At 44.5% G+C, this 27,673-nt stretch overlaps 1 protein-coding gene and 1 non-coding gene across 7 annotated transcripts in view; one reads left to right on the top strand and one right to left on the bottom strand.

Moving 5' to 3' along the window:
- The window catches only part of GRHL2 (grainyhead like transcription factor 2), a 171,122-nt gene that overhangs the window by 139,389 nt on the left and 4,060 nt on the right, over positions 1–27,673 (top strand). For 3 of the 6 annotated variants that reach the window (XR_009740917.1, XR_009740914.1, XR_009740916.1), the window contains exons 12-16: positions 441–472; positions 11,765–11,859; positions 15,725–15,810; positions 16,633–23,614; positions 26,535–26,599. Coding sequence is in view for 2 of the 6 variants with exons in the window: in XM_061439254.1 (XP_061295238.1) it covers positions 441–472; positions 11,765–11,859; positions 15,725–15,810; positions 26,535–26,599 (278 nt within the window). In the remaining 4 variants the exon portion in view is untranslated. The remainder of the gene's footprint in view (positions 1–440; positions 473–11,764; positions 11,860–15,724; positions 15,811–16,632; positions 23,615–26,534; positions 26,600–27,673) is intronic. The other 3 variants (XR_009740915.1, XM_061439255.1, XM_061439254.1) reach the window with 3 other exon arrangements.
- On the bottom strand, positions 25,041–25,142 carry LOC133260863 (U6 spliceosomal RNA). Its single transcript, XR_009741003.1, has one exon. It is a non-coding gene; the product is annotated as a U6 spliceosomal RNA (small nuclear RNA).

Below are 27,673 nucleotides of genomic sequence, written 5' to 3'. Positions count from 1 at the left end.
TGCTTCCCTCCCTTTACCAAAGTATACCAGTCTGCAATCAGCTCACTTGTGGACTGGATGGGATCGGTTACTTACAGGCCCTGTGCCAAGGCCCTTCTAAGCAATGAGTTTTAAATCTTGCTAAAATATTTCCTTAATGTCTAAAGCAAGGTTTGGCTTTGATCTATAGGTGATCTGATCAGACTGATTTGAGCTAGAAATAGTCAGATTTCTAATTTTAGTTCATTAACGTCTAAGAATTAACCCTAGGAGACTGTTGAAGAGCTTAAATTTGTATTCGACACACACAGATTTGTATTAGACACATACAAATGATTAAACAGATGTGTCTTTTTTTTTTTTAAGAGACAGTGTAATGTCTTAGGAAAGTCTGTGCATCACGTAATATATTTCCATTTCTCATGCTTGACCTACAGTAAGTCTGCCGTTTTGTTCCACAGGTGTATTACAACACGGATGATGAACGAGAAGGGTAAGACACTCAGGCTTTTCACTTCAACACCCAAAGTCAGTTCCTGTTGGTAGAAATGGGTTTCCAAGCACAGGATAATGGGACAGGGAGTGGGCATGTCCTTTCAGCCCCAGACTCAGAGCTAGAGAAGCCTTGACTCCCAGAATTGTCTGGGAGAAGCCTGGAAGTACCGTTCTCCTTCCAAGTTTCTCTCTTTTTTATTTTTATTTTTGGCCGCACCTCACAGCATGTGGGATCTTCCCTGACCAGGGATCGAACCTGTGACCCTTGCATTGGAAGCACAGAGTCTTAACCACTGGACTGCCAGAGAAGTCCCCAAGTTTCTCTTTACCCCTCTCTCCTTCCTATGATCTGCCTTTGAAGTGGTACATCTCTTTGATTCCACCCTTTCACTGCTAATCCAGTTACTGAAATCTTTGGCCCCAACACAAGATCGAGTTGAGCTCAAGGCAGGAGCTAAGGAGACAGCCTGTCCTCCTTTCAGTGCTACCTGGACCCCCCTCCCCAACCCCGCACATCCCTCACGCTGGAGGGTGAGCTGCCTGGGCCAGTGGCGAGGCTGGTTTAGATGGGGGCTAGGAAGATTGAGAACCTTGTCACTGTCTTCAGGACTGTAGGGAAGAGAGGGTTTACACAGGGGCATTGAAGGCTCCCAGTGTCTTGGGTATCAAGTCGCTGCATACTGCTTTTCTGTTCATTAACTCATTGTGTAGATTCCTAGAATTTTGGAGGCAAAAAGGAACCTTCAAGGTCGTTTAGCTGATCCTATTCCCAGGCAATATAATGCAATATACCACATTCTTGATAGGGGGTCAGCCAACTTCTACTTGAATGTTCCCAGTGATGGGAATATTCTGACTATTCTCGTTGTAGGAGATAGCTCATGACGCTATTGGACAATTCCAGCTCCAAAAAGTTAGTTTGTGGAACCGATGTTGCCTTCTTTTGACTGATATGCGTTGGCTGTAGTTCTTTCTGGATGAGTCTCAACCTTTCCTCCTCATTCACATGTCATTTTACCTCTCAACATCTTAATTCTCCCACCAGGGGGTACCACCAGATTTGTTACTGGTCTCCTTAAAATTGGCTCTCAGAAGTACACGTGTTCTGAACCACATGAGTTGGAGATTATATTGAGATCATTTCTTTTTGCCACCTGGATGCTGTACTACATTCAATTTTCATCATGTTACACCACTTACAACTAAAATCTTTGTTTGCACTAATTACATGGGTATAACTAAACTCTCTAGATCACTGTTTTTCAAACTATGGTCAAACCAGGGCTTCCCTATTCTTAAGCAATATTTCCTTGTGCAACATTTCAAAATGAAGTCAAGTGGAACAGATAGTCCTGGGTTCTTTTCCAAAGCAGAGCTTGGTAAACTGTAGCCTAAGGGCCAAATTGAGCGCCCCCCACCGCCCCTGCCCCACTGCAGTACGCCACTTCTTTTTGTACTGTCTGCATATTTTCAAATAGTTGAAAAAGTCCAAAAGAAGAATAATATTGCATAACATTTGAAAATTATGAGATTCAAGTGCACACAGTCACATTTAATTGGCACACAGCCACATGAACGCCTTGTCTCTGGCTGCCTGGGTGCTTCAATAGCAGAGCTTCAGCAGAGCTCAGTAGAGAGACGCTGTTGTAGTTGCAACAGAGACTGTCTAGCCTGGAAAGCCTAACTGTTTACTTTCCAGGGGAAGTGTGCCACCCTCTGTCCTAAAGGATAGAGAATCTCAAAAGAAACTAATAATTCCCTAGTTGGTCAGGAGCAGAGCCTCATCCAGGATCTGACCTCCAAATTCTGAGTTCCAAATTTTCTAAATACCTAGTTATATTGTTCTCTTTTTATCTTGGTGAAAGTGAAGTGAACGTGAAGTTGCTCAGTCATGTTCGACTCTTTGCGACCCCATGGACTGTAGCCTACCAGGTTCCACCATCCACGGGATTTTACAGGCAAGAATACTGGAGTGGGTTGCCATTTCCTTCTCCAGGAGATCTTCCCGGCCCAGGGATTGAACCCGGGTCTCCTGCATTGTAGGCAGACGCTTTACCGTCTGAGCTACAGAGGTCGTATATTCCAGCGGCAGGAATGAACAGGAACAATTAGCACCAATCACTTCTACTCTGTTGTTCACTTGGTTCACAAAGGACAGGGTGGCGTCATGGAAGGAACGATGACTCTGAGCCAGGAAGCCCATGTTCTCCTCCTGGGCTGCTGCTCCCCAGTGGGAAGCCTGGGGCTGGGTCCCTGACCTCTGGACTTTGGTGTTCTCCATTGTAAAAGGAAGATTTTATAGAAGAGGATCTGTGAGATCTCTCCTGAGGAAACTGAGGATCGGGGGATCTAGTCTCCATCTCCATCTGACCCGTAGTTCCTGGAAGACCCTTCTTGCCTTGATCCTCTGTCCACACTCATCCCCACTAGGATGCCCACGTTCCAGCCTTCCATGAGGTCCCCTCAAGTTTTGCATTTCTATGGCTCACATACTGCATTCAGGATACAGGGGTTCTTGGTGAATTTGGGCATCCTTAAGTCTGGAAAAACAGTGATTTCCCTCCAAGAACTTGCCATCGCCTGATGCCACATGGGGCACTCAGACCACAATCCTCTCTCAGAATTTCTCTTATTTTTGCTTCTTCTCAAAGGCATGCCACTATCTCCTTTGGGCCCATCTTGTATAATCTCCTCAAAGGCTGGTAGGTGGGTTTAGTCCCTAAGTCACATCCAACTCTTGCAACCCCATGGACTGTAGCTCACTAGGCTCCTCTGTCCATGGTCTTCTCCAGGCAAGAATACTAGAGTGGGTTGCCATTTCCTTTTCCAGTGGATCTTCCCCAACCAGGGATCGAACCCATGTCTCCTGCATTACAGGCAGACTCTTTACCAATGAGCCACCAGGGAAGCCTTAAAGACTGAGTCTTTAGGAAAATAAAAGCCAGAAGAAGACAAATGTAGAGAACAGCAAGTCTGAATTTGGTTCCATCACAGCTCAGAGAGTCAGCCCTGCAAAGTGACTTCACTCATCAGCCTCTGAATGACTGGAGCAGAGGGCCATGCCTCTCCTCTCAGAGATGCTGCCAGACCAAACCCTGAGCTTGCTTACAGTGTTGCTGAGCAAGAGGTGTTATCTTCCACCCAGAACACTTTGGCCAAAATTCAATGCACTTTGGAGATATTAGAGATTGTTGACCAATCACCAGTGAGTACATTTAATCAACATAATATTAAACCTAAGTATTCATCATGCTGTGTTCATCAGCACAAAATAAAGTTCTTCCAGAATTCTGCCCTATTTCTCTTAAAGGAGCAATTTCCTGGAGGACCAAGCACTTTTTTTTTGATGAGGTTCTCAGAGATGCTAAGGAAACCATGAGCTGTAGGACATGGTGGGCTATGTCTTAACCACATATACACAGGTGATTACAACTATAGGACAATTTCCCCAGGAGAATATGAAAACATAAACTAAAGCTCTGGGGCCACCTTGAATAGGTAAACTTTTTTGAATATAACCAAAAGAATCAACACTCTGTTGATACTTTTGTTGTTGTTGTTAATTTACTTTGTTTAACATGCATTTAAAAAGTAACATAATTTAGAAATATCTCACATTTTGTGAAACTTTTATTCGAATTCTTCACAATTCATGACATCCGTATCTTTCTCATTCTTCAAGTTACTTTTTATGTCATCTCATACTATATATCAAGGCAGTTCTCCGCTACCTTCAAAGTTGAGATACAGAACTTAGAAATTCTGTCCTAAGTCACAAATATTGACTCTTGTAATATTAGTTACATAAGTGACTGCTGCCATGTTGCCTCTTATTTTTAAATTTTGTTTTTAATTAAACTCTTTTATTTCAAGATAATCATTGATTCACATGCAGCTGTAAGAAACCCACCCCCTTTTCTTTTCTTTTTTTTTTTTTGCCACACTGCACAGCCTGCAGGATCTTAGTCTCCCCAACAGGGACTGAACCCAGGCCCATAGCAGAGAAAGCGCCAAGTCTGAACCACTGAACCACCGGAGAATTCCCAGGACCATCTCCTTTTCAACGGATATATTTTTACTTTTACTGTTAGATATTGCAGTTAAAAAAATCCACCCAGTAATATTCAAATCTGCATCAGATACACAAGGGAGATTTTTAGAAAATATTTAAGAAAATGAAAATCATCTTTACCATCCCTTAGCGTAGCAGATTTTTATCAGTTTCTTATATTAGTTCCGGTTATTCTTGTACTAGTTAGCCATTTTGCAAATTGGAAGATTTGAACTAAATACTCATAAAACTGAGCTTTACCTCCTTTTATAAATTTAACCTACATTTACCCTTTCTGTTGCTCTTCATTCCTTTATTTTTGTGTTTCTTTGGGATCCTTTTTCATTGTTTTTTTTAATTGTGTTTGATTTCTTTTTTCTTTCTTTATTTTTAATTGGAGAGTAATTGTTTTCCAATATTGTGTTGGTTTCTGCCATAGAGCAATATGAGTCAGCCATAGGTGTACATATGTCCCCTCCCTCTTGAACCTCCCTCCCATCTCCTACCCCATCCCACCCCTCTAGGTTGTCACAAAGTATTGGTTTGAGCTCCCTGATTTATACAGCAAATTCCCACTGGCCATCTGTTTTATGTATGATAGTGTATATGTTTCCATGCTCCTCTCTCAGTTCGGCCCACCCTCTCCTTCTCACTGTGTCTGCAAGTCTGTTTTCTATGATTGCGTCTCCACTGCAGCCCTGCAAATGGTTTCATCAGTACCATCTTTCTAGATTCCATATATATACGACATTTGTTTTCCTGACTTACTTTACTCTGTATAATAGGCTCTAGGTTCATTCACCTCAATTAGAACCGACTCAAATGCATTCCTTTTCATGGCTGAATAATATTCCATTGTATACATGTACCTCAACTTCTTTGCAAATTCATCTGTTGATGGAAATCAATCCATGTGATACACCATGTCAACAAAGTAAAACATAAAATCATTTGATAATCTCAATAGAGGCAGAAACAGCTTTTGACAAAATTCAGCATACATTTATGATAAAAACTCTTTAAAAAATGGGCATAGAAGGAATCTATTTCAACATAGTAAAGGCCATATATGATACACCCTTAGCAAACATTATTCTCAATGGTGAAAAGCCAGAAGCATTTCCTCTAAGTTCAGGAACGAGACAAGGTTGCTCACTCTCACCACTGTTACTCAACACAGCTTTGGAAGCCCTAGCCGCTGCAGTTAAAGCAGAAAAAGAAATAAAAGGGATCTGGATTGGAAAAGAAGAAGTAAAACTCTCACTGTTTACAGATGACATGATACTATACTTAGAAAACCCTAAAGATACTATCAGAATTACCAGAGCTAAATTGGTGAATTTAAGTCACAGAATACAAAATTAATACACAAACGTCACTTGCATTCCTATATACTAACAATGAAAAATCAGAAAGAGAAATTAAGGAATCAATCCCATTTACCATTACAACAAAAAGAATAAAATACTTAAGAATAAACCTACCTAAGAATACCAAAGAGCTTTCCATTATTTATTTATTTGGCTACACGGCCTGGGCGAGCTTAGTTCCCTCACCAGCAATCAAACTGGGGCCCCCCGAATTGGAAGTGCAGTTTCTTAACCAACTGGACCACCAGGGAATTCCCTCACCATCTTTTAAATTTTGTTTACTTTTAAACTTTTTATTTTATATTGGGGTATAGCAGAGTAACCATGTTGTGATGGTTTCAGGTGAACAGCAAACGGATTCAGCCATACATACTCTCCCCAAACCTTCCCTCCCATTCAAGCTGCCACATAATATTATACATGCTGCTATATTAAAATAGATAATCAACAAGACCTACTGTATAGCACGTGGCACTCTGCCCCACCATTTTTCAAAAACTGAAATATAGTTGGTTTACAATGTTGAGTTAGTTTCTGGTATTTGGCAAAGTGATTCAGTTATATATGGGCTCCTTTTCCTGTTGCTAAAAGAATTCTGTTTAATTGTTCTTTCATTATGGAACTTTTGGCAAAGAATTCTTTCATATTTGTTTCTTTGTTGTAAGCATTTTTATTTGGTCATCATTTTTCTAGCGTATTTTTGTTTTATTGTCTTTGTCTCATGCAGCTTAAGAATCTGACAAAGATCTAGGAAGGAATACTGCAGTGTCTGGCTCACTTCTCCTGCTTCTCTTCTCTCTGGAAGTTTTCCCATTAGTCCTGAATACCTTTGCACTCCTAAACACCAATTTCTGTTTCTCTAACACCATGAGATTGCCCAAAGCTGTGCAGGCTTCTTTGCCCTTAAGTATGTGCCTCTGCTGGGATCACCATCCTCTGCTCCCAGTTGAGAAATGGCAGATGCTTCAGGGGAAAGCAGCTCACTGACTATCAGCCCACCTTGCTGCATTTTTCTCCTCTGGGATCTTAGCTCTCAGGTTCTGGCTGACTCAACAGTAGTCTCCAATACCTTCAATAAGATTAAATATTAACATATATATATACATACACACACACGCAGTTACTTAAGTTGTTCTTGGATGGAACATTGCTTGGTTTGCCACAACTGCAACATCTTAGCCACAAACAGAAATATCTGTATTTCCTCTTAAAATGATCCTTCTCGGGCCTACTGACCTAATTATTTACTGCTTTTAATTGTAAGCTCTTAACTACCATAATTGTTACTAAATATATGTGGGGTTTGTTTGCTTTTTGACTTTGGTTTGTTTTTACTGACTGTGTCAGATGAATTCTACCAAGACCCTGAACTAGCATTGATTAAAGTCATTTGGAAATGATAGATTCTTCCCCAAAGAGTGATTTATTGTTGCAAATAAATTGAGATTCTACTCCATTATGTGAGAGCCTTTGTGAGGACTTGAACATAAGAGGACCTCCACTTTTCTGAGGCTAATAAACGGTTGTGGTGGTGTTAGTCTCTCAGTTGTGTTCCACTCTTCGTGATCCCATGGACAGTAACCCACCAGGCTCCTCTGTCCATGGGATTCTCCAGACAAGAATTCTGGGGTGGGTTGCCATTCCCTTCTCCTGGGGATCTTCCCGACCCAGGGATTGAACCTGGGTCTCCCACATTGCGGGCAGGGACATTCATTTATTTAGGGCAGATGTGGTCGTCAGCCTACACGGGCCATAAGCAGAGCTGTGAACTAGACAAACTATGCCGCCATGGTGCCGGCAGCGCCTTTCTGGGTTTTATTCTGACACCTCCTCACTAGGTACTGATGTCTAGTGTGACCCAGCCTGACAGGTAGGGCTCAACATGGCCAAGTATGTCCAGAGATGCAGCCTCCAGACCCAGGCACCTTCCCAGTTTTTTTCCTGATGAAACAGCTAGCCTTTGTTAATACCTCAGGGACTTGCTCTCCCTGAAATTGACCCCATAAAACAATGGCTTCACACGTTGCTGGGTCTGGAGCCCCTCCACACGTTAACCTCACACACTGTGCCCAAAAGGTGTGGGTTGAAGGAAGAAGATTGGTATCAGAGAAAGCTCCTTCTCCTTGTTCTCATCCTTTTGTGGTGCAATCTACTGTAATTGAACAGGACATCAGGAGACCTGAAATCTGTGCTCTTCCCATCTATCAACTGGGCAGTCATTTCTGCCCTTCTTTTCTCACCTTGCCTTGAAAAGAAATGAACCACTGAATTCAGACCACACAAGCTATTGACTCCCACTGGGTTTATAGATTTGGAAGTGTGAAAAAGCATCTCTGAACTCCTAAGAGAAATGTGGTTTATCCAAGATGTTATTTTAATGACAAAGTTTGTCATGGCTCAGAGTGGGGTGCTGTTAAAAGTCAACAGAACTGGAAAAATATAAATAAATCGTCCTTGGCGAGAAAAAGAAAATCACTAGTTAAGGAACCCTGACACAGCATGAGTGGTGATAGTTCAGTCTGTTTACCCATTATTAACCTCCTGGTCACTGACTGCCAAGTCAATGAATTTTTAATCTTCTGCTCCCAAGGTCATGGTCAGTCCAGATTCAAGACATGACAGAATAATATGACCCACTTTTATGATTTTAAAGAAAAGTGAGGGGAAGATAGAGGGAACAGGGCCCTTAAAACTCATTACCACCTTCAACTGGGACTTGACCTTGAGTTTTTCCTCTAGCTCTTTCCATGGTTTGATTACCATGGGATAAGACGGAATGCTGACTCTTAATATCATTTCTCATACTCTTACTCATCGTCATCTCAGTTTTATTGGGTACTTTATCATGAGGTTGTCCCTCAGAGCTGGGTTCTCTTAACAGCCTGATTCACTGTTTAGCTGCATTGCCCAGCATAAGACACGACAGCTGTGCCTTAGTTTGGTCATCACTGAATAGGGATAAGATTAGTTCTCGCCCTGCTGGCTCGCAGAGTGTTCAAGAGACTTAATTTACCAAGATGAAAAGTGCTTTATAAAAAGTGGCCTTCCTAAGGGCTGGTAAACATACTTTTGGACCATCTAGAGCAGCAATCCCCATCCTTTTTGGCCCCAGGGACTGGTTTTATGGAAGACGATTTTCTGTGCACCTTGGAGGAGGGGGATTGGTTTTAGGATGGTTCAAGCGCATTATTGTGTACTTTGTTTCTATTATTATATCGGCTCCACATCAGATCATCAGGCATTAGATTCCGGAGTTTGGGGACCCCTGATCTAGAGTGTGATCTAGTTGACTTCCCTGGTAGCTCAGTTGGTAAAGAATCCGCCTGCAATGCAGGAGACCCCAGTTTGATTCCTGGACTGGGAAGATCCCCTGAAGAATGTATAGGCTACCCACTCCAGTATTCCTGCCTGGAGAATTCCATGGACAGAGGAGATTGCATGGGATTGCAACGAGTCAGACATGACTGAACGACTTTCACAGTCACAGATCTAGACTGTGAGATGGTCAATTAAAGCCTTGTTGGTTTAATAATTTAAACCGTTAGAATTAATAGAAATGCCATTTGGACAGTTTTACCCCACGTGCTCTTTCTACCACTGGATCCCAGCATTAGCTCCACTTGAGAATTGAGGAAATAAAAGCTTCTTAATGACAGTGATGCCAGTAGAGGTTTGGTTTTGAAACAGAGTTTTATATTATTAATGTCTTGGAAGCTTGGGATTGATACAATGTCAGTCTCCAATGCAGGAAGTTTTTTCAACTTTGGCCCTTAATTTGGACTAGAGAGGTAGTTTGGACTATTTGCCATATGATGGTAAATGGGAACTTTGAGCTCTTTCAAATTGTCTGCCTTCTGTACTCTTTCCCCGTATCTCTCTTCCTCAGATCTCTCCCTCGTTCATTTTCATGATCATCATGATGCATCTCTAATAACACTTCAGTTGTTCTTACAAAGTATCAGGCAACTCTGTGAGTGCTTCACGTGTGTTGAATTCATTTACTTCTCTCAACAGCCTCCTTTTAAAGACAAGCAGGCTGAGTCTCAGGGCAGTTGAAGGACTTGTCCATGTGTTCATAGCTAGTAGATTGCAAAGCACGGGGTTATTATTTTTTTTAATTTTTATTGAAAGATGGTTGATTTATTGTGTTGTGTTAGTTTCAAGTGTCCAGCAAAGTGATTCAGTTATATATATAATTTTTTAGAATCTTTTCCGTTATAGGTTATTACAAGATATTGAGTAGAGTTCCCTGTGCTATACAGTAGGTCCTTGTTGGTTATCTATTTTAGATTTTAATCCCAAACTCCTAATTTATGGCCCCCCTACTTTCCCCTTTGGTGGCCATAAGCTTCTTTGCTTTGTTTGTGAGTCTACAAAGCAGGGGTTTAAACCACGGTGCTCGGTACCCAGAGTTCATGTCTTAACAATACCGCTGAGCTGCCTATCTATCTTTGCTTCATGTGCCTGGGTCCAGGAATCCCCAGAGAGATGAAAGTTTCCTGAAAACCTGCACCCACTCTCTTGAGGGCTTTAAGGACAGTAGGACGCCATGCAGGACCGTTTGCTCGGCGTTTTGGTCGGTTTGCGTTGCTGTAACAAGATTCCATAAACTAGGTGGCTCAGACAGCATAGTGTGAGTCTCACAGTTTGAGAGGCTGGAAGTCTCTAGAAGGAGAGACTGGAAGAGATCAGAATGCCAGTGTGGCTGCCATCTGATGAGGACCCTCTTCTGGCCTGCAGACCACCATCCTCTTGCTGTGTCCTCACATGGCAGAGAGAGGGCATCCGCTCCTTAAAAGATGCTCCCATCATGGGGGGCTCCACCCAGAGGGTCTAATTGCCTCTGAATGCTCCCACCTCTGAATACCTTTCTCCTGGGGGCTTGGGTTTCAGCCTCTGAGTCTGAGGGGACACATGTGCCGGCTGCAACTCTCAGCAGCGACGACTACTGTTCTTCCGAGTTCCTTTCTCTTGACAGCTCTCCCTTCCTTAGAAAGCCCGCAATGGACAGGGATTCTGGGAGGAAATGTAGAACTACCAGAACTTGCTGATTGGGGACCTGTGGGCCCTCAGGAAGAGGGGCTGAAACCCTCTCCTGGAGGAAGGGAGGGCTGGATCTAGGAATCCTCCAGCACTGCAGTCTCCTCTGTTGCAAGTGACGGAGCCGTGGAACAGCAGGATCTGAGGGCAACCTCATAACTTAGACCCACCGAGGCAGGCCTGGGGCCTTCACAGGTGGCGCCAGAGGTAAAGAGCCTGCCTGCCAATGCAGGAGACATAAGAGATGTGGGTTCAATCCCTGGGTTGGGAAGATCCCCTGGAGGAAGACAGGGCAACGCACTCCAGTATTCTTGCCTGGAGAATCCCACGGACAGGGGAGCCTGGCGGGGTCGCAAAGAGTCGGACACGACTGAAGCAACTTAGCACGCACGCACGAGGGAGGCCTGTGCCCTTTCCAGACAAAGGTTGTGCTGTGCCCTCGGGGCTGGCGAGAGGTGCAGGACACCCAGATGCTAGCTAGATGGGAGGGGCTGGGTAACTTGGAGGCCATACAGACACAGGGCTCACATCGCCTCCCTAGCCCTAGACATTTGAGCAGGAAGGGGGTGAGGTGTAGGACAGAATGGGTGAAACCCAGCGGTCTCCCCTGGCGGATCCGTATTTAGGACAGGGAGAATGTCTCGGGGCCACGTGGTAAAGATATTGGGGTGTGTGTTCTGCCCCACACGCCCACTCGGGACCTGCAACCAGAAGGCGGGAGGTTGGTGCATGGATCCAGTTGTGACGAGGGATGGTATACACAATGGGAAAGGGTTTTTGTTGGCGCCCCGCATACTTTAATGAATGAACACTTTCTCATCTTTTCTAGCAGCAGTGTCCTTGTGAAACGGATGTTCAGGCCCATGGAAGAGGAGTTTGGTCCAGCACCCTCTAAGCAGATGAAAGAAGAAGGGATGAAGCGAGGTAGCGCTCCCCCTGGGGCCCTGCCCTCCTTGGCCTCGCTCTCATGAGGAAGAGTGGGGGACGGTTCACCCAGAAGAGCTCACATTCCGTCCGGGCCCTGCGGTTCCGTGCTGGCCTGGAGATGCTCTTATTGACAAAGGAAGTCCACAGTTTCCTCCTTTGCTTTCCACCTTGCCTCTTTAAACACCCTAAGCAAACATTTATTCTTTCTGGGAGCTGGTTCTTTCCTTTACCTTGAGGGCAACGTAATGAACATACTGACTCATCCAGCAGTGAAATAGAAAGTTAAAAAGAAACCCGCGCTGTGTTTGACAATAGCCTCTCATAAGCACCAAGAGCTGAGACTTGTTCAATAGACGCCAATGATGGATCACGGCACAAGTAAATGAACCTATTTTCTGTGATATCACAACTTAACTCATTTTCTCTTGGTCAAGGATATTATTCCACTTCACCAAGAGGGTAAGAAAGGAAGCACGGGCATGTTAGTGTCTTGTTCAGCATCTCAGTGCTTTGCTGACCCACTGTCCTTCCTGGGAGTAAGAGGAAGGGGTGAAGGGGGGCGTACCCCGCACACTCTGCTGTAGCCAACACCAAGAGCTTCCAGAACTTCCGGCTTATGCAGCACTGGACTGTTAATGAGGCAGGTTGCTATACGCCCACCATCTGCACAGGCTTGAGGTTTTTGTTTTTGAGAATTTTTTCCCCTATTTGTTAAAATGGGTTTGTACAGTGGTAAGAGCATCCCCTCTGCAGCCTCCCTCAGCCTTGTCACATTGAATGACCTTGGGAAGGTCCTCTGTGCATTGGAGTCCTTGCTTGTAAAGTGGGGACCACAAGGTACCTTCATCACAGAATGAGGACTGATGAGTTAATGTATGTAAAGCACTAAACTCAAGTGCCCAGTGCATAGTAAGCACTCCATCTTCACTATTACTAGTTTTATTTTTAGGCCTGGATCTAGTTAAGGCATATTATCATAATTATGATTGAGTAATGAGCATTTCAGAATTCAAAGAGCATAAATACCTGAGTAGTGTTGATTGCAGTAGTAGTATTTAAACCTTTAAAGGGTTTTCAGATTTCCCAGGCTCACCATCAAATATTCGAGTCCATTTTGAGCTCTGTTCCTGCATGCCTTTTATATCACATCCTTTAAAAGGAGGGCAGTGTTGTATGGAAATCAAGAATCACACAGGCCAAAGTGATTGCAGCTTAGATCCATAGTTAGTGAGTGTGACTGGTCTAAAGATTGTGTTTTTCAGATTATTTTGAGGTGGTGAAGTTAGCACAAAAATTGCCACCAGAATTTGTATTGGGCTGTGACGAGACACGGTTATGGCCTTTGAAACATCTCAGTCGTAGGGACACATGAGGGCGCTGCAACCTTCCAGCAATAGAGAACTCCCAGGAGTGGCTTGTCTTTGGAAAAGGGCTGTGGAGTGCCTGAGCCCCTCCGCCAGGACTCCTACTCTGAGCTGGGCTTTGATGAGCACGAGGAGCCGGGATCAGTGATGGTGCCCACTGTTTGTTTGTTAGAAGTTCTCCAGGAGAGGCAGTGACCGTAATTATCACCAATGCCACTGTTTGCTGCTTTGTCTTTGTAGCCACTTCTCAGGGTGGCTCCCTTGGAGTCACCAGGGGCTGGCCCCCCTTGGCTGGCTGCCTTTGTCTGTAGGAGGTCTTGGATGTGTGATGATGGTTATTGCTATCATTAGCGGAGTGATTATTATCCACAGACACACAGTTAATGAGAGCTGTCTCTCTGGGCAAGCTGTGGGGGTGAGCTGTAAGCCCAGCGCTGCCAGTGTGGCTGTCAACAAGCCCAGCAGGAGACGGTGACACAGTATGCAGCCAGTCAACCTGCCGCCACGCCCCCTTTAACCCTTTCCAGGGACTCCTGCAGCTGGAGTGGCAGCTGCACTATCTCAGATCCAGTGGAAGTGGTACTCACTTTAATAGAACATGGTTTGGGGTTTCCTTAGGGTACTGGAGATTACGTTTTTCTGTTGGGGGTCCATGGGAAGAAGTTACAGAACGTTTATCTGTGAGAGGCACCGGTGGGGTTTCTTGTTCTGTTTTGTTTTTTACTTAAAATTTCCCCCATCTAGTAGTAATTGAGGCCCTGTGGTCTAATTATTTCTCTCTGTGCTGCTAACATTGAGACCTCATACAGTGCCATTAGGTCACTAGATCATTGTAGCTGAAATGGGGGCTATCCAATATCGGAGATACTATTCTCCAATCTATTATTTCCTTGGTATTTTATTTTTATACTTGGTGAAGAGAAGAAACTGCAATGCTTACGGTTTTGTTTTTTTCTTTCTGGGGCATCATACAGAAACTGAACCTCTGGCTGCAGAAGGAAAATGCGGGCAGAGCCCATGTGCACCCATAGACGCTGCCGTTACAAAGCAGCAACTTTAATGATGTCCCTGGGGACTGGGCAGGAGGAGAAGAAGGGGTGGGAGTTTGGATTAGAGCCGATTTCATTTCCCAGCTCCAGCTCCATTCTTTCAGGCTGGTGGTGACCGCGGCTCCATGGGTATCTGACGGTGGTCAGGATCTGGGCTCAACAGGGCTTCTGACCTGTGCGTTCTTCCTATTGTGGCCAGGTGCATGGGGCTTCAGCCTCGGCCCCTTCCTTCCCTCTGAAGGTAGAAGCAGAAGCCAGGTCATCACCAGGAGGAGGGAAAGAAAGGGCAGGCAGTTCACTGGGCCTGGAGAGTCTCATCTGAATAGTGCTTCCTGGTTCTTCCCGGGAGCTGAGCCTGGTGCAGTTGCTGTAAGAGTGGGGCTGCAGTAACAGTGTGCCTTTGCCTCCCTGAGGACCCCTGGGGTCCCTGCCATCTCTTGTATTCTGTGCGTTGCTGGATTCAGTATGTTAGGTTATAGAGAAATGAGCAGAAAACTGCACGTGCCTTCGCCAAGGGAACCAGCACCCTCACTACAGTTGCTTCATAATGACCCAGGGATGGAGAAATTGGAGGTGCCGCCTGCGTGCCTGGTGCCCATGGCTGCTGTCTCATTCAGCCCTCTCAGCAGCCCCATGAGGGAGGTATCATCCTCAGCTTGAAGGGGTTGAACAAATAGGGCCCCCCAGCAGGCTGAACTGGGCTCAAAGCCAGATCAGGTTCTCAGCTCCTCCCTCAGCTTGCCTCCGACTTGCTCGGTCTCCCTGTGGGCCTGTTAGTCTGTCCACCTGGGGGTCGCCCCCCTGTCCTCTCCCTCCCACCCTCCTCACCCCCATGGCCTGCACTGATGCCTCTACACCCTCCATAACTCAGATCTCTCCTTCAAAGTAGCCTTCTGGGAGCCCTCCTTCCCCACCCCCTTGAAAAAGCTCAGGCCTTACAAGCCCCCGCTTGTGGTTTTTTTCCTTCATAACTCTGACACCCTGTCTGCTCATCTGAGGAATGCCCGCCTCTCTAAGTGGACTACAGACTTCTGAAGGGCAGGCTGTGTCTTAACTCATTACTGCAACCCCAGCTCCTGTCACACCGCCTGGGGCCTTGGGCCCAGATGGATATCCAGTAATACTTGTTGAATGGTCAAATAAATAGAAGATAGAGGTCACAGAGAGATGGGTCATAAAGAGATTGTGTGCCCACCTTAAAGGAATTCAAATGTGATGGGTGTGATGGGTGTGATGGGTGTGATGTGACGACGTCTTACACCCTACTGTTGGTTTCTTTCATTGAATTCTCAGTAACAGTCCCTAGCCGCAGGTGCCTCGTCACCGGGTGGGATGCCGTCTGGGTCAGGGGTCGGATGATGGCAGCCTCTGACCCCTGTGTCAGGGGAGCAGCCTCCAGGGGCAGCCACGTGGGTTCTGTGGTCATGGCTTCCCGCCCTTCTCTTCCAGTGCTTCTGTACGTGAGGAAGGAGACGGACGACGTGTTTGATGCCTTGATGTTGAAATCCCCCACCGTGAAGGGCCTGATGGAAGCGGTAAGCGTGAGCCCCCTTCAGCCTCCAAGAAACCAGCATGCAGTCTCCTATGGGCTGGAATCCATTTATTAAAAGGCAGCCTTCGAGGTTGGCTCTGGAATGAGCTTTATAAAAGAAAAAGGAAAACTGGAGATTTATGGAGACACTGATTTCTATCCTGACATGGCTTATTATCTTAAGGAGAAGGAAATTGGAAAACTGCCAATTTCCTGTCAGTTTAAGGCTAATCAGAGTAAAGATGCCATAGAGGAAGGTTAAATTGTGGGTTTCTATCAGCCTCTTTGCAAGAAACCAAATTAGATGGGCTTCCCGGGTGGCACCAGTGATAAAGAACCTACCTGCCAATGCAGGAGACATAAAAGATGAGGGTTCAATCCTGGGATCGGGAAGATCCCCTGTAGGAGGGCATGGCAACCCACTCCAGTATTCTTGCATGGAGAATCCCATGGACAGAGGAGCCTGGTGGGCTGTAGTCCATAGGATCTCAAAGAGTCGGACACAGCTGAAGCGACTTAGCATGCAACTTCCTAATATGTACGGAACAAAAATAATTAGGAAGTGTCTCACCAGCTGTGACAGTGTACAGTATAATCCAGAATAAATTATGACTTCTTTTGGTTAAGGAAAAAGTATATATTGCAGAGTTATAATAATTTAAGTAAGATTCTGAAGTTCTTCCCTCCCTTCTCATCCCCAATTTAATCTAGTGTTAACTAACCGGGGACTCAGGAAGATATTTTACATTTTATTTATGTATTACCTATGTGAATATGACTCTACCTTGAATATGATTTCTGGCTCCCCTGTACATTTATGTTGCAGAACACGTATATTTTTTATAGTGATGCAGTGGAGAAGGAGATGGCAACCCACTCCAGTATTCTTGCCTACGGAAGCCCATGGACAGAGGAGCCTGGCAGGCTACAGTCTGTGGGGTCACAAGAGTCGGACACAACTGAGCGACTAAGCCCAGCACAGCACATAGGGATGGAGACAATAGGGTTGCCGAGGGCCAGTCCAGAACTTTTGTTAGTCTGGAAACCTGCTACATTGAAACAGCATTTTGGGCTATGGAGTAATATGTCGAAATGTATATATAAAACAGTGCCTGTACGTGGGATCATGCACTGTATTGTCTTTTGTGGATGGCTTATTTCACTTAGCATAATGTTTTTGAGGTTCATCAATGCTGTACTATAAACCAGTACTTCGTTCTTTTTAATGGCTGAGTAATGTTCCATTGTGTGACTATACCACATTTCATCTTCCCATTCACCAGTTGGTGGACATCTGGATTTTCACGTCCACCTTTTAGCTATTGTGAATAGTGCTGCCGAAAGCATCCGGCTACACGTTTTTTTTTTTTTTTTTTGAATACTTGTTTTTTCAATTTTTTTTGATATATATGAGGAGTGTCTGCCAGCCAGATACAAAAGATCACATTGTATGATTCAATTTTTAGGAAATCTCAAGAATAAACAAATCCATAGAGACAGAAAGCAGATTCATTGTTGCCAGGATTTTGATGAAAGGTGAATGAGGAACGATTATTTTGTGAGTTTCCTTCTGGGCTGATGAATTGTTCTGAAACTACATAGTCCTGATGTTTGCAGAACATCGTGAATGCACTAAATACTACTGAATTGCATACTTTAAATGATTTAAGTGGGAAATTGTATGACATGTAAAAAAAATTATTTGTTCACCTGAAATTTTTTTTAAAAAGCATAAGAATGTTACCAATGCACATTGCCCCCCTCTGTGGTTGGCATTGTTAGGCAATACAGAACAGGGCATGGAGGACCACCCTCTAAGAAAACATGTGAATGCCCGGCTTGGTAATCTCTTCTGTTCTTAGGATTTGCCATTGGAATGGAGTTTGTCGTTACTGAATCTGCCCCTGTAAAGGGAAAACACAACCAGAAATGAACACAACAAAAAGTGTGAGCTCTACTTCTTCAAAAGAACCAAGATTTTTTAAATGACCCTAAAATCACTGGAAGATTGATTTATGAGCTAGAGGAGCCCTTTGGATAGAGTTCATACCCTTCATACCCTGTGTGCCTGCGTGCTAAGTCGCTTCAGTCGTGTCCGACTCTTTGCGACCCCATGGACTATAGCCCATCGGGCTCCTCTGTCCATGGGATCCTTCAGGCAAGAATAATGGGTTGCCAGGTCCTCCTCCAGGGGATCTTCCCGACCCTGGGATCAAACCTGAGTCTCTTATGTCTCCTGCCTTGGCAGGGGGATTCTTTACCATTAGCGCCACCTGGAAAGCCCTTCATACCCTTAACCTGGCCTTTAAGATCATATTACTGAAACTCACTTGGCTGTTTCAAGTGCACAAACCTAGGCCTTAACCCAGATTCCAGTTCTGCTGAATTGGAGGTGGGGTGGGGATGGAGCTGCAGGAAAATATATTCTTAACAGTTCTTCAGGGAATTCTTAGATCAACCAGTTGTGAGAACCGCTGATCTAGACCAATTCTAAACTAATTCATCACACCCTTTTCCTTGATGTCTTCCTTTCCTGTCTGTGACATCTGTTCAGTTCTGCAAGTGTTTGGTAGCTGTGGTCTCGCTGGATCACAGTGGGGTTCGATATCACCTTCTCCTCCTCCCGCACTGTGACTGACTCTGTTTATTTGTTTCTCTCTTCCCCAATGGAATGTGAAGTTCTTGAGAACAGGGACTTTGTCTCTTGCTGTCTTCTGTGTATCCCTAGGTCTTTAAGCATAAGTATTATGCTTGACTGACTGAACTGAGCATGCCGCCATGCCGAGTGCTATGGGGGCACGCATTCCACATGCACTGTTCTCATTTGATCCTCAGAATATCCCTGTAAACTTGGGAGGTCAGATGTCATCACCATCCTTTGCAGATGTGGGTGTCCTGAGAGGTCTGATAGCTCCACAGAGTGGCAGAGCCAATGTAAGCCCTTGAGCAACGTAAGTGCACTTAGGGAGACGTCCACACGTGAAAAGTTATTACAAGAAGAACAGACCTTCCAAGCCACAGCTCATATCAACTAAAGGAAAGAAGCTTGGGCAATAGTGAGCCATCAGGCAAGAAGTGTGTGTGTACTGCTTTGAACCACAAAGTCAGGGTTCAAGTCCTGACTCTGACACTTCAGGGTGGTGGGCAAATTTCTCAGCCTATCTACACCCCAGGTTTATCATTTCTGATAATATGGCCTATTATTATGAAGATAACAAGATGTGGAGTTGTTGCGAGGATTAAGTGACTTCATAGACGAGGTGTTTAAAGCAGCACATAGACTACTCTATAGGTGAGTATTTATATATAGTAGATGACTGTATGTGCTATGGGGTGGGGAGGCAGACAGAGTCCTTCTAACCAGAGGGACTAAAGCTAAGGGTGTTCTTCCATGGTGAAGCTGGCTAGGGTGCACAAGGAAAGGAGGGTTCATGAACCTGGGAGCACCCACTTGTATGCTGCTGACTTATTCATGCATGGAGATACAAGCCTGTCCCTCCTGATTCTATTGACAGATCAAATGCAGTCACCTAGGAAGTATCTGCAAGCAAGAGTCACCGGTTTTTAAAAAGTGCATCCTAGAGCCCACACTCAGCACTTTATAACTCCACAGAAAAGTCATCGGCTTCCAGAACTGGCAGTTGTGTTAGATGCCTCTAGACCAGGCAGACAGAGTCCTGCAGTGGTGAAAACCAATGGGAATTTGTTCTGCCTGTTACAGGCCAGAGGTTTCTGGGAAAACAGAACTCTGCCCCGAGTAAAAGTCTAAATGTTCCAGATCATCAGATAGCCAGTAACACATTGATGAGATATGTCCAAGGCCTAGGATCCTCCTGGTTGCTAAGGAAATCTTGTGTGTGTGTGCATATGCGCTCAGTCGTGTCTGACTCTTTGCGACCCCAGGGACTGTAGCCTACCAGGTTCCTCTGTCCATGGCATTCTCTAGGCAAGAATACTGGAGTGGGTTCCCATGCCCTCCTCCAGCGGATCTTCCCAACCCAGGGATTGTGTCTCCTGTATGTGTCAGGAACCTGCGTCTCCGGCATCGCCTGCATTGGCGGGCGGTTTCTTTACGACTAGCGCCACCTTGGGAAGCCTGCCAAGGAAGTCTTAGGGGTCCTTAAAAATATTCATCACGGGCTTTTAAAAATGATGGACGTGTTTGGGCAGTTCAGATGACTTGAAAAACACAGAGAAAAAAACTAAGCACTCCTAATGCCTTGCTCTGAGAACTGCCGCAAAGCACACGCTTTCCACGCACACGGAAGGGGGATGCTGCGGTGAGATCACCCAGCTCCTGGGCAGAACGATTCCTTTCCATAACCTCCCGACAGATGGCCTGCTTCCTCCACATGCCATCCGACATGGTCTCACTTCTTTCCAGGCTTCTGGGTTTGGCAAAGCACACTTCCTTGCCTGGCGTGGAGGCAGGGGATGCGGTGTGAAGGTGGCTTTTTATCCAGTTGCCTTTGCCTTTGATGATTGCATGGAGGCCAGGGCTTTGCCCTCCTGGAGGCTGTTGCCCTTGGCAGCCTGATGCCCGAGCCCACTTTGCCAGTCTCTTCTTGGAGCCCTGCTCCTAACAGTCCCAACATATGCCTCTTTTCTCCATAAGTTTAGAATCCAAAACCAGACTGCCAGACTGTTACCCTTTTAAATCTTGTCTCTGTCACTTCTTAGCTGAGGCACCCTGGGCAAGTTACTTAATGACTGTACGCTTGAGTTTGCTCGCTGAGAAACAGGTCCCATAAAAGCACCTGTTCTGTTGCAGTGATTCATGGACTGAGCGAGTTAATAGACGCAGAGCTCCCCATGCCCATATGCTAAGCACTTAGTAAGCACTCGGAAAATGCAGGCTGCTGCTGCTGTTCCAGGCAGACCCAAATCGAAACTGGAGTAATGCAGATTTAGGCAAATTTCCTCACTGTTATCAACTGATTTGTGAGCTGAGTATATGCATTCATGCTTTGGAAACTGGGAGTCAAACCCCTAAAAAGGGAAGATCCACGAATCAGATTCACTTCTCTTTCAGAAAAGATGTGAACTTGCTGATGTTGAGGAGAAAATAGAACACCTTTTCCTTTATTTATCTATTTCATTTTAAAAACAAGTTCCAAATGACACCAACCAAAGGTCAAAACCCAACGCTAGCAGGTCAAGCAACTCAGAACGAAAAACTTTTTATTTATTTATTTCGCTTTGTGGCTTCCTCTTTCTGTTTAGTTTTGCAGCTGGATTAAATCAATGTTTTTCACCTTTTCTTGGAAGTTATTCTTTACTTTTCCTAAATTGTTTCCATCTCTTCTCCTTATTGTGCTGTGATTTGAAAATAAATTTTCAACTGTCTTCTGCACCCCTGCTCTCTAGCCCCCTGGCCCACTGGGTGAGAGGAGCCTTCTAGAGCCTTTGTCTCGCCCCCTTCTCCCCTCCTTCGCTCATTAGGACGAGTATGCTGAAATGTTTACCCCGCACTGCCCCCACACACTCCAGGCTTCTGGATGTTCCTGAAGTAGTTTATTGCTTTCTCTCTAGGACACGATTAGATTTTTTCCTCCCATTGTGTTCTTTTCACTTCAAGAACCCTTATTTAACACTTATTTCACTTCCCCAGTCCATTTACCTGTGTGTGTGTGTGTATGTATATATATATATATATGAGCTTCCCTGGTGGCTCAGATGGTAAAGCATCTGCCTACAATGCGGGAGACCCGGGTTCGATCCCTGGGTGTGGAGGATCTCCTGGAGAAGGAAATGGCAACCCACTCCAGTACTCTTGCCTGGAGAATCCCACGGACGGAGGAGCCTGGTAGGCTACAGTCCATGGGGTCGCAAAGAGTCACTCATAGATATAAATAGATATATATTATATGTGTGTGTGTTAGTTGCTCAGTCATGTCAGACTCTTTGCAACCCCATGGACCACAGCCCACCAAGCTCCTCCATCCATAGAATTCTCCAGGCAAGAATACTGGGGTAGGTTGCCATTTCCTTCTCCAGAATATATTATATACATATCTATAATTCTATATCTATATATGAACTGTATATATATGTATATAAAGAGTTTTGTATAGAGAACTATAGTTATATAGCCATATATAATGTATATAGAGTATGTCTCTCTCCATGTGTGTATGTGTATATATATATATATTTAATGGTATAACACTGGTTACTTGTTTCTTCCCCCTTTGCTTTGCTGAAGTCTTCGTTCTTTTGTGTGTTCTGTTCAGCTAGGAGTCAGACACAACTGAGCAACTTCACTTTCACTTTTCACTTTCATGCATTGGAGAAGGAGGTGGCAACCCACTCCAGTGTTCTTGCCTGGAGAATCCCAGGGATGGGGGAGCCTGGTGGGCTGCCGTCTATGGGGTCGCACAGAGTCGGACACGACTGAAGCGACTTAGCAGCAGCAGCAGTAGCAGCAGAGATCTTTTATGAGTATTTTCTTCAAATGGGATTTTTTGAATGAAATGCATTTGTTAAATACCATTCTTTAACCTGAGTATTGAGGGAGAGCTTGTCAGTGTACAGAATTCGTGGGGTGACATCCCTTTTTTCAGTAGTCTATAGTGGTTATTCCACTTCGGTTTCCAGTTTTGCAGATGAGAAGACTGAAGCCAGGTTCATTCTTTTTCTTTTCTTTTTTTAGTATTAGTATTAATGTTAATAACTTGTACTTTCTGTCTGGAGGTTCCAGGATGTTTTATTTTTATTCTTACCTTTGGAGATCTGGCACTTTTCAGAATGGCCAGATGCATGGTTCTTTTCTCACTGATCCCTTCTGGGATTCAGGATACCTCTCCTGTCTAAAAATGTGGTCTTCTATTATTTAATTGTTTTCTCATCTCCATTTGCTCCTTTTTCTCTGCCTGGGACTTTGAAAGTTTGAAAGTGTTAGTTTTTCAGTCATGTCTGACTCTTTGCAACCCCGTGGACTGTAGCTTGCCACGCTCCTCTGTTCATGGAATTCTCCAGGCAAGAATACTGGAGTGGGTAGCTATCCCCCTCTCCAGGGGATCTTCCTGACCCAGAGATCGAGCCTGGGTTTCCTGTGTTGCAGGCGGATTCCTTACAGTCTGAGCCACTAGGGAATTCCCTGACATCTGATATGGTTGCCTTTATTCTTCAAATCTCCCTCCCTCCCTCTCTCCTTTTATTCCCTTCCTGATTTCTGTCTATGCTATGTGTCTTTGCTTTGCACTTGAAATGGTTTTCCTAATTGACCTTTCCTAACTCCTGGATCAACCTTCAACTAGCCTTCAACTCATTTACTGAACTTGCAGATCTTTTAGTTCAGTCGTATTTTTAGATCAGGATTTTGCCCGTGTGTGTGTGCTGTACAGCAGTCTTCCTAAGTGCTCTTTTATGTTGTGTTCACATGGACACCTTCCACACAAGTCCTGTACATTTTCTTTGCTACGCCACAGGCCAGGTTCTGTATGTGCTGGGCTCATCTGGGCTCCAGTGTGGCCATGGGGCAGCCCCATCAGTGAGGGAGCGGTGGTGGGCCACAGGCAGGCTGTGTGTTTCCCAGTCTCTTTGCTGTCTCAGCCCTCAGCCCAGCTGTTCTGCTCTTTGGGGCTTGGGGGAGAAGTGGGGGCGGTCTTCCTATGTATGAGGGATGGACAGGTGGGAATCTATGATGCTCTGGAGAATAAGCTCTTCCCAGGAGACAAAGCTATCCCACCTTTGCCCCGGAGCTATTCGGGCTCTTTCCCCAGGCCCTGCTAGAGCACCGGGTAGTCAGAGTCCCAAACCTCACCAGCGCCAGCCGTTTGTGCACCGCCAGCCACTGGACTCAAGAGGTGGGTGGATTGGATTTGGGAGAGAGAAAGTATTTCGAGTAAGTCTCTCCAGAACGCATCTCCAATGTTATATTGCTTTATATTTATGAAAATAAATCACAGTCACTTTAAAAGTAAACAGTACAGAATTATGCAAAGTGAAAAGAAAAATAATCTCCTTGTTTTTGTCCATTTTTCCAGGGTAGCCACTGTTAATAGATTGATGGGCCTTTCAAATATTTTCTATTTACTTACATGTGTGCGTGCGTGCTAAGTCACTTCAGTCGTGTCTGACTCTGTGCAGCCCTATGGACTGTAAGCCCTTTAGGTTTCTGTCCATGGGATTCTCCAGGCAAGAACACTGGAGTGGATTGCCATGCCCTCCTCTAGGGGATCTTCCTGACCCAGGGATCAAACCCATGTCTCTTATGTTTCCTGCATTGGCAGGTGGGTTCCTTACCACTAGCGCCACCCAGGAAGCCCATTTACTTACATACATATTTTTAAAAATATACATTCAGGATCACACAATAAACACTGTTTTTCTATTTGTGTTTTTTCACTTAATATGTTTCCATGGGGTTGCAAAGAGTCCGACATGACTGAGCAACTGAACTGAACTGAACTTAATATGTTAATGACATTTTTTTTTTCATATAGGCGTTGTGCATTTCTTTGAATGATTATATGACTTCATGGTTTTTAACTGAGCAAATATCAAAGTGTGCTTAATGGTTGTTTTCTGTGTTATGAACAGTGATACTTTCAAGATGTATGTACTTACATACATCTGACTGTATTTCTGTAGATCAGATTACTAGATGTGGACTATTTGGGTCAAGAGATAAATGCCTTTTAAATTTCAATATCTTCTGCCAGACTTCCCTCCAGAAAGGTCGAGCTTACTGCTCTCCTGTTTATGGACTAGGAGAGTTGCTGTTTCTTATCCTCTGGCTGTCACTGTATTATCAAGCTTTCAGTTTTTGTTGCCCTGATAAAGATAGTATCTTCTGGTTGCTTTAATTTGCATTTTTAAGTTATTAGTGCGGTGGTGCATTTTTTCATTTGTGTATTGTCCTATTGCATTTATCTGAAATTACTTCTTTATATTGTATTCTTCCTTTTTTTCACTGAACTGTCTTTTTTTTTTAATTGAAGCATGATTGATTTATGATACTGTGTTTGTTATAGGTGTACAGCGAAGTGGTTCAGATATATATTTTCAGATTATTTTCCACTATAAGTTGTTATAAGATGTATTGAATATAGTTTCCTGTGCTATACAGTATGTCCTATTGTTTATTTTATATACAATAGTATATATTTTTTAATCCCAGACTCCTAATTTATCCCTCCCTCTCCCCTCCTCACTTCCCCTGGTAACCATCAGTTTGTTTTCTATGTCTTGGAGCCTGTCTCTGTCTTGCAAATAAATTCATTTGTATTAAAGGATATGGACTGACTCAGGAGCCTGCGTATCATCCTTGTGCAGGGGCCATGCTCATCTTTTCTGTATCAGTTTTAGTGTGGTGGTGGTTTCGTTGCTAAGTCGTGTCCAACTCTTGCAACCCCATAGGTAGTAGCCTGCCAGGCTCCTCTGTCCATGGGATTCTCCAGGCAAGAATACTGGAATAGGTTGCCATTTCCTTCTCCACAATTTTAGTGTATGTGCTGCCAAAGTGAGCTCGTGTGTTGTATGCTCACTTGCTCAGTTGTGTCCGACTCTTCGAGACTCCATGGACTACAGCCCGCCAGGCTCCTCTGTCCATGGGATTCTCCAGAGGAGAATACTGGAGTGGGTTGCCAAGCTGTCTTGCAGGAGATCCTCCCGACCCAGGCATCGAACCTGAGTCTCTTGTGTCTCCTGCATTGGCAGGCGGGTTTTTTGCCACTAGCGCCAGCTGGGAAGCCCTAAAGTGAGCACATTAGTCTTTCATTTATTTATTTTTGGCTGTTTTAGTCTTTCATTTATTTTATTTTCAGTCTTCATTGCTGCACGGGCTTTTCTCCAATTGCGGTGACGGGGGAGCCTACTCTTCTTGCAGTGCACCGGCTTCTCACTGCAGTGACTTCTTTTGTTTCGGGGCACAGGCTCTAGGGCGCTCAAGCTTCAGTAGCTGCAGCTCATGGGCTTAGTACTTGTGGTTCCTGGACTTGACAGCACAGGCTCAATAGTTGTAGCTCACAGGCTTAGTTGCTCCGTGGCATATGGAATCTTCCCAGATCAGAGATGAAACCTGTGTCTCCTGCATTGGTAAGCAGACTTCTCACCACTGAGCCACCAGGGAAGCCCTAGCCTTTTATTTGTATTCACAGATGTTCTTTCTAACTTAAGGAAGTTAGTTCTACATCTGTCATTTACATTGCCCGCAGAAATGTTTCCCAGTGTATTGTCTGTCCTCAGTTTTATTTAAAGGTAGTTTTTGCTCTACTGGTATTTTAAATATTATGCTGTTTTATCAACATTTTGACCTTTTTTCTTTAGGTTTCATACTTGCTTGGAAAGATCTTCCTTATCTAAAGATAATATTCATACAAAGAATTGATTCACGGTTTCTTCTTGCATGGTTTCATCTTTCACATATAAATCTTTGATGATGTTTATTCTGATGGAAGGAGTAGAGAAAGGATCCAGCGTAACTTGTTAATTTTTTTCTACCTATTTAATCCAACATTATGACCACAGTCCATCTTTTTCTGACTGAACTGAAATGACACCTCTATCATAGATCAGATTCTCGTGGGACTGAATCTTTTGCTGATTGATTTATGGTGTGTCCAAAGGGAGAGCCTTGCAAATGAGTCTTTCCGAAAGCTTGACTCATGACTGAAGGCCACTGGCACCCAGGAACATTGCCAGGACAGTGATGTTGGAACTTTCTCTCTTGCTTCTGCTCGGTTCCCCTTCCACACTCATCTGCCTTTTTGTTACTGGTTGCAGATTTCTGAGAAATACGGGCTGCCTGTGGAGAAGATAGCAAAGCTTTACAAGAAAAGCAAAAAAGGGTAAGAAAGAAACCTAATTTCAATTGACTTTCACATCAGATATGTCTGCACAGTGCCTTTATAAAAACAAGATGGCGCCCATCTTATGTTAGTTCTGTTGTTTGCCTTTTATAAAATTTGTGTGTCATCTTCCCGAAGGAGTGCTGAGCAGCTTACCCGTGCCATGCGTTTTGAAGATCTTTAATGAGAGAAAGAGAAGGGGTGAGAGTGCATTGTCATGGTATCAGCTGAGATGTCCCCCTCCATGGCAGGATTAGGGGGTAGAGTAGAGGGGTCTGGAAGTGGGGAGAGTGGCCCTTGGGCAGAGAGCCAAGTTTGTTAGGAATCACGTGCTGCTCTTAAGCTTGGTCTCAGGGCAGCACAAAGCTTGGTCTCAGGGCAGCACAGTAGAAATACAAAGGATTCAGGACATCAGGGATTCTTCTGGGGTCGTTATTAACAGAATGATCAAAGTGATTACTGAACCTGCTTGTTCTCAGTGTTAAGAACGATAGCTCTTATTTATCTGGTCTTCGGTAGGTTCTGGGTCCCCTGCTAAGCGCGTTATGCACATTGTTCTGTTATTCCTCATCACTCCGTGAGGTAGATTCTTATCCCTAATTTATTGCCGAGGAAATCGAGCCAGATGGAGGCTAAGCATTTTGCCCAAAGTCTTGTGTTCAGTAGGTGAAATGCAGATTTAACCCAAGTAAACTTCCATGGCGCCAAAGCCCAAGTATTTAGCTTGCACATTCTGCTGTCTGCTGCCTCCAGCCCTCTTGGGGCCTCCTGTGAATGAAGCTATAAGCATAGTGGCCGTGGAACAGGATTTAGTACCGGAAAAGGATCTCCAGTGAGTCAGCTTCTGGATCCATTTTCTTACAAAAAGCAGAAAGTTGATCTTTAAACTCTGCTCTGGGCCTTTTTCATAGAAGAAATTGATGATCTGGGATACTGGGGACTTCCAAGTAATGGGGTCTCTCAGTTAATTTGGAGTCTAGCAGGAAACCCTTTCCATTTGAGCCCTGGTTGAAAAGCTCACTAAAATGCACGTTCTTTCCAAAGTCAGTGCAAGAGGCTGAGTGGATTCCTTTG

The sequence above is a fragment of the Bos javanicus genome, chromosome 14 (genome assembly GCF_032452875.1).
Source record: "Bos javanicus breed banteng chromosome 14, ARS-OSU_banteng_1.0, whole genome shotgun sequence".
In the NCBI taxonomy this organism is placed as follows: Eukaryota; Metazoa; Chordata; class Mammalia; order Artiodactyla; family Bovidae; genus Bos; species Bos javanicus.
This window is presented reverse-complemented; position numbering and strand designations above follow the sequence as displayed.